This window comes from Eptesicus fuscus, chromosome 7 (genome assembly GCF_027574615.1).
Source record: "Eptesicus fuscus isolate TK198812 chromosome 7, DD_ASM_mEF_20220401, whole genome shotgun sequence".
NCBI lineage: Eukaryota > Metazoa > Chordata > Mammalia > Chiroptera > Vespertilionidae > Eptesicus > Eptesicus fuscus.
In genome coordinates, this window is record NC_072479.1 from 52841496 (window position 1) to 52859298 (window position 17803).

At 63.5% G+C, this 17803-nt stretch overlaps 1 protein-coding gene across 1 annotated transcript in view; it reads right to left on the reverse strand.

Moving 5' to 3' along the window:
• LRP1 (LDL receptor related protein 1) overlaps nucleotides 1–17803 on the reverse strand; it is an 82435-nt gene that overhangs the window by 22048 nt on the left and 42584 nt on the right. Inside the window, exons 22-45 of the mRNA XM_054718939.1 lie at nucleotides 17309–17509; nucleotides 16024–16269; nucleotides 14793–14990; nucleotides 13443–13647; nucleotides 13102–13266; nucleotides 12278–12522; nucleotides 11695–11826; nucleotides 11175–11402; nucleotides 10821–10995; nucleotides 10651–10745; nucleotides 10253–10402; nucleotides 9976–10116; nucleotides 9492–9626; nucleotides 6935–7066; nucleotides 6563–6697; nucleotides 6251–6380; nucleotides 6028–6154; nucleotides 5487–5638; nucleotides 5269–5393; nucleotides 4572–4949; nucleotides 3155–3344; nucleotides 1343–1547; nucleotides 800–992; nucleotides 84–209 (exon numbers count right to left, since the gene is read on the reverse strand). Of these exons, the coding sequence (XP_054574914.1) occupies nucleotides 84–209; nucleotides 800–992; nucleotides 1343–1547; nucleotides 3155–3344; nucleotides 4572–4949; nucleotides 5269–5393; nucleotides 5487–5638; nucleotides 6028–6154; nucleotides 6251–6380; nucleotides 6563–6697; nucleotides 6935–7066; nucleotides 9492–9626; nucleotides 9976–10116; nucleotides 10253–10402; nucleotides 10651–10745; nucleotides 10821–10995; nucleotides 11175–11402; nucleotides 11695–11826; nucleotides 12278–12522; nucleotides 13102–13266; nucleotides 13443–13647; nucleotides 14793–14990; nucleotides 16024–16269; nucleotides 17309–17509 (4209 nt within the window). The remainder of the gene's footprint in view (nucleotides 1–83; nucleotides 210–799; nucleotides 993–1342; nucleotides 1548–3154; nucleotides 3345–4571; nucleotides 4950–5268; nucleotides 5394–5486; nucleotides 5639–6027; nucleotides 6155–6250; nucleotides 6381–6562; nucleotides 6698–6934; nucleotides 7067–9491; nucleotides 9627–9975; nucleotides 10117–10252; nucleotides 10403–10650; nucleotides 10746–10820; nucleotides 10996–11174; nucleotides 11403–11694; nucleotides 11827–12277; nucleotides 12523–13101; nucleotides 13267–13442; nucleotides 13648–14792; nucleotides 14991–16023; nucleotides 16270–17308; nucleotides 17510–17803) is intronic.

Sequence of the window (17803 nt, forward strand, 5' to 3'; positions counted from 1 at the left end):
GGGCTATGGGGGGGTCCTGAGAGGGGCCGGTCCCCAGGGTGCACCCGGGTCCCCGCCGGCGCCCTCCCCCCTCGCTCTCTCACCCCGGCAGGTGAGGTCCTCCTGGAGGGTGCGGCCCCCGCGGCAGGAGCAGTTGACGTGGCCTTGGTGGGTGAGCAGACACAGGTCCTGGCAGCCCCCGTTGTTGATGCGGCAAGGGGAGAGCTCACCTGAGGCCGGGACGGGACGGGGGCAGTGGGCAGAGGGCACAGCGGAATGCGCACCCACTCCCCCAGCTTCCCTGAGCTCCCGGCACGGCCGTGGCAGGCGTGTGGCCGGGTGGGGTGTTTGGGGGGCCTGAGAGGGAGGGTGTGCTCTTAGGTGGGGTCATATGGAATTCCAGGGGTGCTTTGGGGCGAGTCAAGTCTAAGCAGACTTCAGATCATGTGTGTAAGGGTGGGGGCCCCAGGTCCTGTGTGAGAGGCCCGGGAAAGCCGCAGTCTGTGTGGGGGACACGCAGTCCGCCAAGACCCGTGTGTGTGTGTGTGTGTGTGGGTGGGGGGGGGCGGTGTCTGCACACGATGCCGCTGGTGGTGCAGGCAGAGCCTGGGCTGAGAGTGTGCGATCAGGTTCCGGGGGATTCGTGGTTCTGGGTGGGAGGAGTGACAAGAGCACGTGCTGGAGGTCCACGGATTCGGACGAGACCAGAGGAGGGTGGTATGGGTGTGTGTGAGTGTGTGTGAGTGTGCATGTGTGTGCATGTGTGTGCACGCTGGCAGGATGGGCAGGACAGCAAGGCTGGTGGCAGCGGCGCACTCACAGCTGTTGGTGTCATTGGCCACGGCGATGATGCCCATGGGCTGCTGGGGGATGTCCACGCGCAGCAGCTTCATGTCGCTGCCCACGTACTTGTTGGCTCGCTGCACAGCCCGCCGCACCCAGTCGGTCCAGAAGATGTGCTCCCCGTACACGGCCAACCCGAAGGGGTGGACTGGCTCCGACTTCAGGATCACCTGTGGGAGCGGCGCCATTGCCGTCACAGGTATGGCTCGGGCCTCTGGCCGACTCCACCCCTGCAGCAGGCTCCGGGCCGAGGCCCCTCGACAGTCAGAGTGGGAGGGACCTGCAGAGGCAGCGTGCCACCTCCCTCACTTAACTGAGGAGGAAGCCCGCCTGGACGGTGAGGGCCGCACAGCTAAGAGGCAACGTCGGGGCCTGGGTGGGGCGCCTCGGGCCCTCCTGGTTCTTCCCACCATGTGGCCTCCCTCTCCGCGACTCTGCGCCTGGCGTTCTCCTCCTCGGCTGACCGGCCACCCCCGACCCAGCCCCCTCGTGCCGCCGCCCGCCTGCCCCGGAGACTCACGTAGCGGTGGGAGCCATCATACTCGCACCGCTCGATCTTGTCCAGGGTGGCGTCGGAGAAGTAGAGCTTCTCGGCCCGGTGGTCGATGGCCAGGCCGTTGGGGGTGCGGATGTCCTTCTCGATGAGAGTCAGGGCGTTGGCTCCAGACAGGGCCGCTCGCATGATGCTGGGGTGCTGCTCGTTCCAGTTGGTCCAGAACATCAGGCTGCGGGGGGAGAGAGAGCCTCAGGGAACAGGAGTCAAAGCCAGGGGGTCCGCCGCGGAGGGCCAGGTCTGGGAGGCAGACGGCCAGGCCCAGGTCGGCCAGGGAGTGAACCAGAGCCCGGGCCCCAGGCGAGCTCCCAGCTGCTAAACTGCACAGCCCCGGTGCCGGGAGGGGCCCGGCCATCTGCATCCTCTAGGATAGTCAGCCAAGTGAGTTAGGCTCTGGGGCTCCAGCCGGGGACCTCACCACGTGACGTGGCCTCTCCATGCCTCAGTTCCCTCCTCTGTGAAGTGGGAACTGCTCCCTTCCCACGGGGCGGTTTGAGGACGGAACGAGTTAGTATCTGTCTGGGCGACAGCCAGCAAACGCCCTGCGTTTCCTATTATTTCATTAACGCTCTCTTCTCCCTGCACCAGGAGCCCCTGCTGAGTGTCTGCTTTGTCAGAGGTCCTGGGGATGCACGGATCCTGCCTCACAAAGTCCTCGGGAATCACCTACACAATTTAAGGCCTTTGCACATTTGAGGTCTGAGCCCCAGCTCTGCCCCTGAACGAGCCTCTTGGCCGGCTCCCCATAAAGGAGGTGGGGGCCGGCCAGCACGCCGTGCTCCCCTCCGCTGGGTGTGGGAGACCTCAGGGCGGGTCGGGCTCCGCAGTGTGTGAGGGTGCGGTCCTCACGTCGCCTGCATCCCTGCATCGGGTGACTCTGGGTTCTCGGGCTCAGGGATTCACTTAATGAGGCCTGGGGAGGAGCCGGGAACCAGCCACGCCCAGGCCAGCCTCACGCACCCTGGGGTCCGAGAGCCACGGAGCTGCATGGGAGTCAGTTCCATTCTCCGTTTTTTTTCAGAGGATCTGCCATCCCCGCCCCCCGGTACCTCTGCACCCCCTCCCACTGCCCCTCTGACGTTCTGGCCACAGAGCTGTCCTCCGGCCAGTGGACCTGTCTGGCTTGTGTTCTGGATTCTTTTGCAACCTCAGCCCCCCACCCCACCCCCCACCGTAGGAACCTCTGGGTTAGGCGTGGGAGGCCCCTTTCGTCCCTCCCTACCTGGAGCTCTCCCTCCTCCAGCTCTTTCTCAAAGCCCTCCCGTCTGTTCGGCCCTGCCCTGCCTTTCCACCCCAGGCCCTGGGCCAACCTGCCTCCCGGATGCCTCTCGGCGATTACAGGGCCCTGTGAGGCCATCTCGCTTCCCGCCCTGACTTCCCTCCCCGGCTGGTGGCTTGAACAAGCCCAGCTCAAGGGGTGCACACACAGGTGTTCCGTGGACGATCTCTGCCCAAAGCCTGAAGTCCCAGAAAGACACAGGACCTACTATGCGCCTCGCACATGGCTCTCTGATGAACCATGGACTCCTCACCAAGCCAGAAGGTCCTCCACAGCCCCCTTTCTGATCCTCCCCTAGGCTCCGGCACCCGGAATGTTACTGTCCTCACATTACAGGTGAGGGCACGGGAGCTCAGAGAGGTCCTAGAGCTGGTCCAAGGTCACCCAGCACGGAAGCAGCCGAGCTGAGGTCAGCGCCAGCCTCTCCCGCACGCCCTGCCTGGGTGGTTTCCACCCCAGGCCCCGCCCCGCCGGCCCCCGCTGCCCGCCCGGCCGCTCACTTCTGGCACTCGTCCAGCACGAAGGCCCGCGGGTGGTCATCTCCGGACATGGTGATGACGGTCTCGCGCTCGAAGGCCCCCGTGCGGGTCTGGTCCACCGTGTGGCGGGTGATGGTGGACGTGGTGTAGCTGGTCCAGTAGAGCGTGTCCCAGGCGCGGTGATAGGCCAGGCCTTCCACGGAGCCCACGTCTGCGAGGAGGAAGGCGCAGCCAGGCGTTGGGATGGGGCCAGAAAGCAGGGCTGAAGGGACAGGCTGGGCAGGAGCTGAGGGGGCAGCCGAGGGCACCCCCTTCCTGGCCCACGTGGGGTTGGAAGAGACATGTGGGAGCTGGGAAGCTGTGGGGCGGGGACACAGCCCTCGGTGCCCCCAAACCCTGTGGTATCACCCTGTTTCCCACCCAAATGACCCACGGCCCAGCTCCTGGCCCCTCTTCCTGCGTCTCCCCACTGTGGGTAGATCGGACTTGATCGGACTTGATGTTGCCGCCACACTTCCCTGGAGCTAGAGTTCTGCCACGTTGGGTGCGAACTGGATTTACTGGGAGCTTCCTGCTTAAAAAGGCCCTGAACCAGATCTTAAACTCAGTGAGAGACAGGCACCGCCTTTAGGAGGAAGAGACTCAGGGGTTCAGTGGCTGCGAGCTGTAGGACCCGCGGCTGCTCGAGGCCGCGGCAACGCAAGCACCGCAGCCTGGACAACAGGGAGGGCGGGCCGTTCTGCAGCCGCTCCGATCCAGCCCAGGTGGCAGAGGATCGCGCTTAGTTTTGGACACTCGGTGTTAGACAGATGTGTGGCCTGGACCATGTGAAGCAGAAACTTCCAGAGGGGCTGAAAGGACAGCCCGGCCCTGGTTCGCTGTGGGCAGGTCTTTATGGCGGGGAAGAATGAACAGAGGGACACGTGAGTGTGTCAAAGGCCCCGGGGCACCCAGCCTGGAGGAGAGGAGGCCGCAGAGGAACAAAACAGTTGTCAAAGCTGGAAGGCCGTCCTAGGATGACAGCTCTAGCGCCCACTGCCCTTCCCGGCCTGGCCTGTGCTGGCCGAGCGCACACCGCCGCCTCTGTGCTCCTCTACACAGACAAGGCGGAGGCTCGGGGAGCACAGGAAACGAGCCCAGCTGACTGAAATCCCGGGTCCGGGCTTGAACCCGAGCAGCCTGGGGGTGAGCCAGGACCAGCGGGGACGTGAGAGGGGAGCCAACTCTGCCTCCGAAGGAGAAACGTCCCAGTAACGACAACGGGCACAGCGTGACCCGATGGCCCCTGCCCGGGACCCCGAGGCAGGTGGGATTCGGGGGGCGGGGCAGGGGGCCGGCTGAGGTCTGCCAGCTCTTCCACCCTGAGTCTGAGCCGACCCTCCCCACGCCCCTCACCCCCACCCCCCGCTTCCTTGGAAGATTTGGAATCTGGGCTCACTCTCCACAATGGTGGTCCTCCCAGAGCCGTCGTCATTGATCTGCTGGATGTTCCCGAAGTGGATGTCGCTGAAGAAGATGCGGTTGGGGGTGCCCGGGGAGGTGCCCGCCCGGTAGTCGAAGGCCAGAGCAATGACGTTCTTCATGTGCTTGGAGTCCTCGAAGGCCTGCACGGGCGCGTTGAGATTGCGCTCGTCCGACAGGTGGATGCTCTTGAGGATGGTGCGCTCCGAGTAGAGCAGGTAGCCAGCGTACTCGCGGCACGACGCCCCGTCTTCAGCCAGCATCCCGTGGGCGCAGGCGCAGGCCCGCTGCCCGCCACCGCGGTACAGACACAGCTGCTGGCACCCTCCGTTGGCCACTGCACACACGTTGGTGCCTGGCGGGCGGGGGGGGGGCGCGGGGGAAGGAGGAGGTTACGGAGGGCGGGGCCTGCCTTGGGCGAAGACTCCTGTGGCATCTCAGCTGAGGTGGAAACTCTGGGGTCCCTGCTCTGCTCCCCCGCCCCCCCAGTTCAGGCAACCCTCCAGCCAGCACCAGCTCGGTCCCAGGCTCCTCAGCCCCTGCTCGCCAACCCGGGTCTCCAGGGCCACTGGACAGTGCCCCTTGGGGTCTGACTCCTCCCAGCCCCCTCGCTCTGGGTTCTTGCGGGGCGGGGGGGGGGGGGGCACTCAAGGCCGGGGCCCCTCTGGCCTCACCTTTCTGGCGGTCCCGGTTGAAGACCTTGATGTCTTTGAGCTGGACACCGATGCCCGTCCGCAGGGGCACCGAGTCGGTGGCATTGTCTTTGCTCCCGCGCTTGATGGAGCCATTGGCGTGAGTCCTGGGGGAGGGAAGGGCCACGAGCAGGACGTCACCGGGGGCCGGGAGGGGGGCACAGCCGGCGGTGGGCGGGAGGCTGGACGGACGCCCTCACCTGTCACTCCAGTAGATGAACTCCTCGAACACGGACACGGAGAACATGTCCATGTTGTTGCTGGACAGAACCACCTCGCGGTTCTCCCCCGTCTCCAGGTCGATCCGCTCGATCTTGTCTGTCCGGGCGTCACACCAGTACAGCTTCCCATCCTACAGGCCGGAGGCACCACCTCACCTCCAGCCCCCGGCCCCCTCCGCCCCCGCCCCGCCCCGTCACACTCACTCCCGCCTCCCCTGTCTTTGTCCTCCTTCCTCTATCTCTTCCACTCTCCGACCTGCGGATCTGCCGGCCTCCAGGGTTCCCTCCAGTCCCCACTCTGAGTGACCCGCCCCCACCACCTCTGGGGCTGCAGGAGCCCTACTCTGGGTGGGGACTGGGCCAGAAGATCCCCTAACTCGCTGTGTCCAGATCTTCCTACCAAACGGGGGGGCCATGACAGGGGGACGCACAGGGGAGCAGGGCATGGGATAAGGGAGCTTCCCCCAGAGCACGGGGCCCTCCCTGCCCCTCGGCCCCTGGGCCACGCCTGCATCCACACCTGGTAGTCCACCGAGATGCCGTTGGGCCAGCTGATGCTGACGTTAACCAGCACCACGCGCTCGGTGCCGTCCAGCCGAGACCGCTCGATACGTGGGTACTGGCCCCACTCCGTCCAGAACAAGTACCTGAGGGACGGAGGGCACCTGGGCTCAGTCCCCAGCACATGGAGGAGGGGGCCTGTCAGAGTGGGCTGTGGACGGCCCGCCTGCCCGGCTCCTCACCCCTTCTCCGGATGGACAGTGATGGCCCGGGGCTTGTCCAGGCCCTGGGAGATGACCACGTAGCGGAAGGAGCCATTGAGCCGGGCGACCTCGATGACGTCAAAGCCCTGGTCCGTCCAGTAGATGTTGCCTGAGGAAGGGGTAGATGCTCAGGGGTGGGGTGGGAGCATGCGCACTGGGGCCCCTCCCAGCCCAGGTGCCCCTGTCGCTCCCCCATCTGTTCCTGCCTGCCCCTTCTCCTCAGACCCTTCCTTCCAGACCCCACTTCCCCATCCTCTGCCTCACACGCAGCCTGCACCCTGCGTGGCTCACCTGCAATCCAGTCCACGGCGATGCCCTCCACGCGGCCAATGCCATTGGTCACCACGTCCTCACGCCACGTCTGATCCCGCTTAGCCCGGCTGATGGTGCTCAGGCCCATGTCCACCCAGTAGATGGTGTCATTTTCTGAAGGCGGAGAAGCCAACAGGGTGGGGATGCCGAACAAGGCAGGCCAAGCGGGGGGTCAAAATCACATGGGGTCTGGACAGAGGTGAGCGACTGCTGGGGGGGCCTTGAAGGGCAGATGGAGGGGGGTGGGGCAGCTCTGCTAAGTGCCTGAGATCAGGCAGCCCGACCCTGGACCCCTAAGCACCCCACCCCCAAAGGTCACGCTCCACTCCCTCCTGCCATCCGATGGCTCACCAGCATGGAAGTCGATGCCGACGGCCAGGGAGGTCCCGGACACTGGGACCAGGGCGTCCGACTTGTCGTTGGGATCCAGGGGGATTCCTCGGATTCCCTCATGCACAGAGTACAGGAGGAAAGAGCCCACACCTGGAACACAAGAACACTTCAGGCATGCGCCTCACTGACACCCCTTACACTTGGCTTCGGTCACCCTCACACCGGTTCTTCTATACGGCCCCTTAAACACACACACACACACACACTGAGTGGCCAGGTTATTATGATCTCTGAATGCATAATAATCTGGCCACTCAGTGTGTGTGTGTGTGTGTGTGTGTGTGTGTGTGTATTAGAGGCCCAGTGCATGAATTCGTGCATGGGTGGGGTCCGGCCAGCCTGGCCAGGGGGAGGGGACATGGGCGGTTGGCCGGCCTGCCTGCTGGTCAAACTCCTGGTCGAGGGGACAATTTGCATATTAGCCTTTTATTATATAGGATATACACTGAGTGGCCAGATTATTATGCGTTCAGAGATCATAATAATCTGGCTACTCAATGTGTGTGTGTGTATGTGTGTGTGTGTGTGTTTATATATATATATATATATATATATACACACATATATATAATAAAAGCATAATATGCTAATTAGACTGGACAGCTGAACGTCCTTCCGGATGACCTTCCAAACAAAGCTAGGGCTGCGAGGGCTGAGCCCCTTGCACAAATTTGGTGCATCGGGCCTCTAATATATATATGTATATTTCATAAAGGAAGGAAGAGAGAGAGAGAAACATTGATTGGCTGCCTCTTGTATGCCCCACACTGGGGATTGAGCCCACAACCTGGGCATATGGCCTGACCTGGTATCGAACTGTGACCTCCTGGTTCATAGGTCAACACTCAATCACTGAGCCCTGCCAGCCAGGCCTCTATGCATCCCTTTGATATCCGCCCTCCCCCTCCTCCCTCTCCCCCCCAGCTATCACGCTTCCCCCTCAACACACATATATACACACAACCTAGCCTGGGCAGGGAGGTCAGCTCTCTGGGAGTCCGGAGAGGAACACGCTGGGGAACTACCTGCAAGACCTCCATCCCCCACTAGAGGGCAGCAGAGGCAGGGATTTCTCTCCCTGTGCTCAGCTCTCCAGGCCACTTCCCTCAGTACAACCCAGCAGCCTCCGAGGCCATGAGGGAGAATCTGGGAAGGTTCCGACAAGACAGTTGCACTGCACTGACTCCCACATTAGATCTCCACCCTAGTTTCCTCTTTGTCCTTCCCTCTCCAACACCTGAAACGCATTCCCAACACCTCGCTCCTGAGCCGGTCATTCCGTTTCCCATTTCTTATGGGGCGCCATATTCACGCATCCCAGAGTCCTCCCTGGGAGGATTTTACCACTCGATACAGTGTGTCCCCAAATGGGCCTCGGTAGCCCAGGCTCTGTGACAGAAAGGACTCATGGCTGAGTGAGTTGGGGGAAACCTCAAACACCAGAGTCTTCCCTTGACACATTTTCAGCGCAGACGAGCATATGCACGGCTCTGAGACATTCTGCAGCAAAACCCCTTCAACGTTGTTCAACCCGGTGTTGGTGTCTGCAGCGTTCACCCACATCAAAGAGGGAGGTGCCGTCTCAGGGCACAGGCTCGTAAATCAGTCACCAGGTTCTTGTGAAACGTCTCTGCCTTTCATCTCCTCCCTGCGGCCCGGCCTTGGCCCCATCTCCTAACACCGGGATTACTGGAACAGCCTCCTAACTGGTCTAACAGCTCGGGCTCTCCCTCCCCCACCCAGCCGGTGCGGTGCCGCCAGGTTAATCTGCCCCAAACACCACTTCCCAGGCTCGCCTGGCTGAGAACTCGCGGCCCCGCCCGACCTCACAGCCCAGCACCCCGACCCCCCACACTCTGCCCAGCACTCGGGCTTGGCACTCTGGACCCCTGGCCTCTATCACCCCTCCCCGTTGGGCCACACAACACTCACACCCCACTTGTCCACAGAACCTGGCTCGGAGCACACCTGTGTCATGAAGCCGGCCCTGCCTCTTGTTCTTCCCTTTCTTTTTTTTTAATCCTTACCCAAGGATGCTTATTGATTTTTAGAGAGAGAAGGGATAGAAAGAGAAACAGCGACGTGAGAGAGAGGTCAATCGGTTGCCTCCCAGACATGCTCCGACTGGGGATGGAACCCGCACCCTGGGGATGTGCCCTGATAAGGAATCGAACCCGCAATCTTTTCAGTGTACAGGATGACACTCCAACCAATGGAGCCGCCTGGCCAGGGAGGCGCTGCCTTTTGACATCTGTCTCTCCAAAATCCTACTGAAGTCAGAGCCACTGCATGGGCGGTTCCCCTGCACGCTAGCCCCCCCTTCTGGTTAAGACTGCAGAGCACAGGGACTTCGGGCCCCTGGCTTCCCCGTGGCACCCGGCACAGGGCTTCCTGAACATCCCGCTCAGAAGGCCCCGAACGACCCATGACGCATGCGGTCCTGTTGCCAGGGCTGTAGGGAGGACGGTCGGGGCTGGAGACCTGGGTCACCGCGGGCAGAGGCAGGGGCACTGACCCTCACAGGCCTGCTGGCCGCTCCGGAGGCTGTAGCCAGCTGTGCACATGCAGGAGCGGGTTGACTCTGACGTGGGCAGGCAGAGCTGGGAGCAGTCCCCGTTGTTGACGCTGCAGGGGTTGGTGACCTCATGCCCTGGGGGAGAAGGGGGAGGCAGAGGAAAGGTCAGTGGCCCTCCCCGGGACCGCCGTGTCCGGCTCATGCTGCTCAGGGACAGGTCAGTCACCGCCTTCACCCTGGACCTTGTGGGGGCCAGCACCCAGCTCAGCTCTCGGGGCATCTGTCCTCCAGGCCCCTGGCCCGGTGACCGGGTGGCTGGGAGCCTCTGCGGTGCCTCAGCGAGAATTAGAAAGGGGAGCCCCTCTGGGTGGTGAGCGGAACCCACCCCGTTTTCATTCCCATCCGCTCCCTTGCCCAGGGGTTCCTGCCGCCTTGACCTCTCCGCCCCCCACCTCGCCTCCCTGCCCCTCGAGCCCCGCCTCACCCAGCTGGATGCTCTCATCATAGACCTTCATGTGCATCACCAGGGTGGTGCTGTTCCGCAGGACCACGGACCCCGAGCCGTCCGCCTTGTTGCAGGTGCCCATCTTCTCCGACACCTGATCTGCCCACCACAGCTTGTCCCCTGGGGCAACAGGAGGGGGTGAGACCTGGGGAAGGCCCTCCCCAGCAGGCGGGCTGCCCCCGGGCCAGCCCCCGTCTCCCCGGCCCGTGCAGCCCGGCCTGCCTGCTCCTGTCCCTGCTCCCGCCAGCGGCCTCACCCATGATGGCCAGGGCTGTGGCCTTGCCCAGCTGGTTCCGCATGGCGTCGATGATCTCGAGGTCACTCCCGTCCAGGTTGCAGCGGTTGATGGTGTGGTTCCCGGAGCTGATCCAGTAGAGTTTGCTTTCAGGGAAGTCAATAGCCAGGCCTGGAAGAGGGGGGCGGGGGGGGGGGGTGTCACCGCCGGAGAGCCGGACACCAGGGCTGGGGTCCCAGAGCCTAACCCAGCCCGGCTGCCACCTCCAAGGACGTGTGTCTTGTGGGGAGGGTGGTAAGGATAAGCACTAAGCTGGGGGTCTGGGGAGACAGAGGGGCACCCGGGAACCCTGAGAGCGTGTCCTGGTCGAGGAACGCGGGAAGGCCGTGGGGCAGGTGGGGCAGGGGGCCAGCTCATACCCACAGGGCCCCGCTGGCCGCTGAAGAGCAGGGTGCGGTTGCTGCCGTCCATGTTGGCCATGCTGATGTTGTCACCGTCGGTCCAGTACAGCTTCCTGGGGGAGGAGGAGGGGCTCAGCGTCCTCGTCTGCCCCCCACCTCACGCCCCCGAGCCCTGGCCCTGGACTGACCCACGGAGGGGGTGGACGACCAGGCCGTGCGGCTGCTCCAGGCCCTGCACCACCGCGTTCTTGAAGGAGCCGTCCAGCCGTGCCACGTTGATCTGCTTCTTGTTGGTGTCGTAGCTCGTCCAGAACAGGTTCCGGGACACCCAGTCCACGGCCAGCCCGTGGGCGTTCGGCAGGTCTGGGGGCACAGGGGGCGGCGGTGGCTGGGGGTTTGCAGGGCAGAGGTCGGGGCGGGGCAGCCCGATTTCTGTGGGGGACGGGGATCAGGGCACCCGGCCGCAGCGCCCCGAGGCGCGCAGGGGCACGGGGAGGGGGCGCTGGGGACCCGGGGCGGGGGGGCCGGGGGCCAGACGGAACCTGCGGAGACGACCGTCTCCACGCCGGTGCCGTTGATGAAGGCCCTCTTGATGGCCTGCGTCCGAACGTCGGACCAGTACACGCGCTGCTCGCGGGCGTCGAAGTCCAGCACCGTGACGTTGTCGATGTCGGGCACCGTGAAGGAGATGATGTAGTTGTAGTAGGGGGCGTCCAGGTCCACGCCCCGGATCTCCATCTGACGTGCGTACAGCAGGAACTTCTTAAACTCTGTGGGGCACGGGGTGGTCACCGAGGGCAGCCCTGCCTCCGTGCTTCGCGCCCCCCACCCCCTACCCCGCGCCAGAGCAGGGTCCCTTCTCCGCGTCCCTTCTGCCGGCTGCGGGCCCTCGGCGATCAGAAGCAGCGCTCCCACGGGGGTGGCCTCCCTGCGGAGCCAGCCCGTCCTACCGAGGCTGCCCCCGGGGCCGCCCCAGCGGGTCCCGCCCGGCTCACGGTCCTCCTGCAGTCACCGGGGTGCGCCCTGAGCCTGTGACCACCGGCCCCGAGGAAGGGCTCCTACCGTAGCAGGTGGTGTTGTCCTTCTGGAGCTTCATGAGGTGGGGACAAGCACAGGAGACCGTCCGGTTGTAGTTGATGAGACACAGATGGGAGCAGGGGCCACGGCCCCCATTGGCCTCGCAGGGGTTGGGGGCTGGGTGCGGGGAGAGAGGAGAAGCAAGAACATCCTGTGACTTGCTGGGCCCTCCGTGGCCTTTCTCACCTGAACCCCCCCTTCTCCTTCTTTTTAAAATACCTTTTCATTGATTTCAGAGAGGAAGGGAGAGGGAGAGAGAGAGGGAAACATCCATGATGCGAGAGAATCTTTGATGGACTGCCTCCCGCACGCCCCCTACCGGGGGACGAGCCTGACCTCTGGGCATGTGCCCTGACCGGGAATCGAACCGTGACCTCCTGGTTCATAGGTCGATGCTCAACCACTGAGCCACGCCAGCCGGGCTGGATCACGCCTCTTCGCCCCTTCCCATCCTCCCTGTTTCAGCCCCGCCTGCCGCCAGCCCTTCTCTGTCAGCGGGCTGCGGTCCAGCACGAACCCCTCCTCTCTCACGGGCCTCTGACGGGCCGCTGGCTCCTCTGGCCCTTACCCATGGGCTGCCGGGAGGGGTGGTACACCTGCAGGTCGAAGGGCTGGGTATTGGTCCTCTGCACCACGGTGACATTGTGGCCGGTCCACTTGTTGGCCTTGGCCAGCGTGTTTGTGCGCCAGTCCGTCCAGTACACCTCCCCGCCGTACAGCGTCACCGCGAACGGGTGGGACAGGAACTCGTGTCCCCGGAGCACCTCCATGTGGCCGGAGCCGTCGTAACGGGCTGAGTAGATGGCATCGGACCTGAGGGCACGGTCGGGGCGGAGTGAGGGTGCCGGCTGGGGCCGCAGCCTGAGGGCGCCCTGCCCCGCGCACCCCTCCTGGCCCTGGCCCACAGCCCCCACTTCGCCACACCGGAGCCCCCCTCCTCCCGCCCCTGCTGGCCCGAGAAGGCAGACAGAATGGCCGAGCAGGAGACCACGTGTGCCGGGGCCAGGATCCAGCCCTGTCACCAACTCCCACACCCACACTTCTCCTCAGGGCGGCCCTGAGCACACAGGGCTTTGGTGAAGGTTACAAAAAGGCACCCCCTCTGCAGAGACCAGTTAGACTGAGCCCCAGGAGAGGGCACAGATCTGAGGGGACAGGAGGGCGTGTTTCAGCCCTCGGCCGGGCGCCCTCTTCTCTCCGCACCTGTCCCCTAGCCCAGCCCCTCCCTCACTGCGGCCCTCTGCTGGGCCCCGCCCTGGGCCTCCTGGTTCTGGATCGAGGTCCCCAGGCCTCCTTACCGCCCTCCTCACTGCCAAGTCCTGGGACCCTGGCCCACCCTGGCCCTGGAGGGGCGGGGGCTGGAGGCCTCCCAGAGCTGGTGGAGGGGCTGACCTGGCATCGATCCAGAGGATGCGCTTCTCCAGGTAGTCCACGGTGAGCCCGTTGGGCCAGCCGCCCGAGCCCGTCTCCCGGTGGATGGTGCGGCGCCCAGCCCCGCTCATGGAGGCCGCCTCGATTCGGGGCAGGCTGGCGTCCCAGTCTGTCCAAAACAGGATCCTGGGGAGTGGGGAGGGGGTGAGGAGGGACCAGCAGGGGCCTGGGGAAGGGGCTGTGGTAGGGTCTAGGTAAAAGGCCGAGGGGGTTGAGAAGCATTAAGGAGATGGGTGTCTCTGGCCAGAGGCTGAACAAGGCTTTGCAGGGACCACGGGGTGAGGGCTAGGCGGGGTCCTCACCCATCTCGGGGATCCAGTGCGATCGCCCTTGGGTGCTCAATGTCACCCGCCAGCAGGGTGGTCCGAAGAGTCCCATCCAGCTTGGCCACCTCAATCTGGTCCAGGTTACTCTCGACCCAGTAAATGTTGCCTGCAATCCAGTCTACAGCCAGGCCCTCGGGCGTGGCCAGGCCGTACTGAATCACCACCTCAAAGCTGGTCAGGGCTGGAGAAGAGAGGTCGCGGAGGTCAGAGTCCCATGGGCCAGGCTGGACTGAACTCGAGACATCCTGGCACATTCCATGACCCCCCTCAACCCTCATGCCTCTGATGGGCTCCAGATTCCACTGGGGCTCCCAGCTCCCCACCCCTCCACTGTCCCTCAGGCCCCCCACCCCACCAGGAGGTCAAGCGGGAGTGCAGCCTGGCTTCGGGAACCCCGGAGGAAGGGGTTACCGCCACCACCTCTGCGTGCGGCTCCCTGGAAGGCTAACATGGGAGGAGGTCAGGGCAGCGGGTGGAGGTTTTGGGGGGGCAGACCTAGACCCCATGTGAGGAGGAAGGAACTTTCTAGAAGTCACTCCACAGACTGTCTTGGAGACTTCTTCATGGAAAGACACGTATACGTGGACCGCGTTATTTTAGAAACTGTCGCACAGTGTGAACACGACCCCAGTCTGCTTAGCACCCCCTTGTTGATGGGCATTTGACAGCACATTAACTACCCTGGACCCTCCAGCGTTTCCCCTACGACACAGGACAGACTCCTGCAGTGAGATGAGCGTCTTCCGAGTCTTCGCTCAGAGGTCGCCTCCTGAGGGGGCCTCCTCTGCCTGTCCAATTTAAAACGCCAGCCCCCTTCCCGCTATCCCCTGCCTCTTTCCTCCTGACCCCCAGCGATGCCCTCCTCGGTCCCTCCGCAGGGCGCTCACTGGTTCCGCTTACGGCGGGCGCTACTGGCACAGAAGCTCCAGGAGGGCAGGCATTTGGACCGGTTTCGGTCCCTGCCGCCTCCCCGGGCCCAGCGGGTATGGCAAGGGCTCAGAATGTGTGTCGACTGAACGCGCGAAATCTGTGACGGGTCAGGCCGCCTTGGGACGGTGGCCGAGTTCAGGTACCGCCCCCCCTGAATGACGTTTTTATTTTCAAGCTGTAATGCTAGGCTCTGGGGAGCCGAGCTGCAGGCCTTTTCAAAGGAAGGCTGATCATTTTGTTAATTATCAGGCTGGCAGCCCTGCCGACGACGACGATAATTACCGGGCGTCAGGCACTGCGACCCACAGCAAAATCTACCAATTAACCAGAGCGTGGGGGGTGGGGGAGCCAAGCGCCTCTGCTGGGGGCCCAGCGCCCCCTCGGGGAGCCCTTCACCTCCGTTGTCCAGCAGCTTCCCGCGGTAGATCTTGTCCTCCACCACGTCGGTCCAATAGAGGGAGCTCTGGCTGAGGTGGAAGTCCAGGGCGATGGTGTTGCGCAGGCCGGGCACCAGGACGCTGTAGTCCCCCTTTTGCAGGTCAATGCGCCGGATTTCGTGCCGGTTGGAGAAGATGATGAAGGGCTTGAAGGGGTCTGGGCAGGGGGGCGGCGGCGGTCAGCAAGGGGCTTGCCGCCTCCGTGCCACCCTGTGCAGGGGTCACACACCAAGCCTGACCGCATGGGGGGCCCGCCAAACTCGGAGACTGAAGATCACCGCGCAGGGCGGTCTGAATGCACCAAGTCCTCAGGGGAAGCGAGTCCCAGTGGCCTTGGCCTCCCTGACCAGGCCGGCCTTTGGGAGTGAGACTGGTCTTCCTGCCTCCAAGGCGGACACACCTTCGGGAGGTCAGAGGACCCTTCTTTCCAGACCCTCGGGGCACAGCCCCGCGCGGGGGAGGCCACAGGCCCCCGCCCTGTTCCTGTGCGCCCCGGGGCCAGCTCTACGTGCTTACATCGCAGTTAGTAACTCTCCCGGACCCTCCAGCTGAAGTGTGTGCCTCCCTTTACGTTTTATCTAATCCCAGGGAAGCTGTGTGTCCTCCCGCCCCTTCATCTGCCACCAATGGATTCCACGAACCTTCCTTACTCCTCTCCCTTTTAGTCTAATGGTCTAATGCATAAAGTAAACCCGCCCTGACCGGTGTGGCTCAGTGGATAGAGCGCCGGCCTGCGGACTGAAGGGTCCCAGGTTCGATTCCGGTCAAGGGCATGCACCTTGGTTATGGGCACATCCCCGGTGGGAGGTGTGCAGGAGGCAGCTGATCGATGTCTCTCTCTCATCGATGTTCCTAACTCTCTATCCCTCTCCCTTCTCTCTGTAAAAAATCAATGAAATATATTTTTTAAAAAAAACACAGAAAAAACAACTGCCATTCCCTGGAGCATTTTCTCCATCTATGGAGATTTTACTTCCCAGCAATGGTCAGTTTGACTCAAATAAACTAAGAAAATTCTCTCCAGGTTTGGGCATTCCTTCTGTCGATAAGGGGAGGCAGGGTATCTGTTGGCTCTGGGGCTGGGCCCGACGGACACCTTAGCCTCTGGCATCCAGCCGCCCACAGCTCGGGGACCTGCCTCGGCCCGCCCAGCGCCCGGCTGCCACCTGCCACCCTCGCCCGTGGCTCACCCAGGCTGCGGCAGCTCTCGCCGTCTGGCTCCAGCACCCATCCCTCGTAGCAGGAGCACTTCACGCTGAACTTGTTCTGGTCGCACTTCTGGCTGCACTTGAGGTGCTTGGCACAGTAGCTCTGGATCTGACAGGTGTGGTTGTCAGGCCCCAGCTCCATGCCCAGGGGGCAGGAGCACACAATGCCTTCCCCGGGTGCCACCGAGCAGTTGTGGCTGCAGCCTCCGTTATTCAGAGAGCACTGGTCTGGGGGGCAAGGATCAGGGTCAGGATCCCAGAGGGGGCAGGACCATGGCCCTGCTGGGCCCCAAGTCCCGGGCAGCCCAGGCACGCTGCCCCTCTCCGCCCCCCCCCACCCCCCGCCCGCATCCTCCTTTTCCATTCCCGTCAACCCTCTGCCCCACTGCTTCCCAGGCTTTCTCAGGACCAGGGTTGGGACCCCCTTCCCACACCATGTCTGCATCTCTCTGGTCTCTACTTCCTTGAGCCCACGGTGGGGGCCCCAGCTTTTTGCCTCTCTCTTGGAGGGTGGGAAAGCCATTCCCTTTCCCTCGATCTCTCCTGATTTGGGGCGAGGTGCAGTAGGGAATGTCCCACCCTGGGCCCTGACACGCCAGCCCTGACAGATGACCCCGGCAGCAGTTCTCAGGCCTGTCCGAGCGCCTTATCTCCCACTCCTCTCCTTTCGGGAACCCGACGCTCTGCCTGGAGATAAGGCGGCTCCGCTCCTCACCCGCAAGCCCCACCATGTGCCCCGTCCTGACCCCATTTCTTTTGATCTTGAATGCACACCCTCCTCCCCCCACGTTCTCACTCCCCCTGAGAGATCTACCCTCTTTGAGAACCCAGTGAAATCCCCACCTCCTCCGGGGAGCCTGCCCTGACCACATCCACACTCAAGCCGGCGCCTTCATCTCAAAGCCAGCTCTGCCGGCAGCGAGGGGCTGCGCGGCGCGGTCTCCACGGCACTTTAGGAGCTGTGTGACCTCGGACCAGTTACGTAACCTCTCTGTGCCTCAGTTTTCTCATCTGTAAGTGGAGTACGTAATGCAGCTGCCTCGCAGGGCTGCTTCGTGGGTTGAATGCTAGAACAGTGTGATGTGTCGAGCACAGCCTCTCGCGAAGGTGAGTGGTAAGTCAACGGGGGCACTACTCGCCCAGCAGCCAGCGCTGCCCTCGCCTAGTCGCAGACCTCGCCCCACACAGCCCACCCTGTTCCACTTGGCCCGGCCCGGGCCCAGACCCCTTCCCCAGCACCCTCCCCACTCCTCTCCTGGGGCCTCACCGCAGAGCTCTCCCTCATCGGAGCCGTCTCCACAGTCGTCCTTGCCATCGCACAGCTTGTCGGGGGGCAGGCAGACGGAGGTGTTGTTGGCACAGGGGTGCGAGGGTGGCCTGCAGGCCAGGGCCTCACAGTTCTCCTCATCCGAGTTATCCTCACAGTCACTGTCGCCATCACATACCCATGCTTTGCTGATGCACCGAGCTGAGGGGTGGGGACAGCATGAGGGGCCAGGCCTGGGCATCAGGGCTCCCTCTGTCCTTCCCAGACCCGGTGGAGCCCTCCAATAGGGTCATGACTGTAATGCCTGACGGTCCACGAGGACCCCTGAGGCCTTTTCCGTGACATTCACACGGCGAAGGAGGAGGAATCTACAGGAGCTGAGGGCTGGGGTTCCCAGGGCCCTCAGTGCAGGCCCTGCCCCTGCCTGTCTCCCCCACGCATCATGCACCAGCTCCTGTGCGGGCTTTTGCCGCAAGGCCCCCACCTCCATCCCTC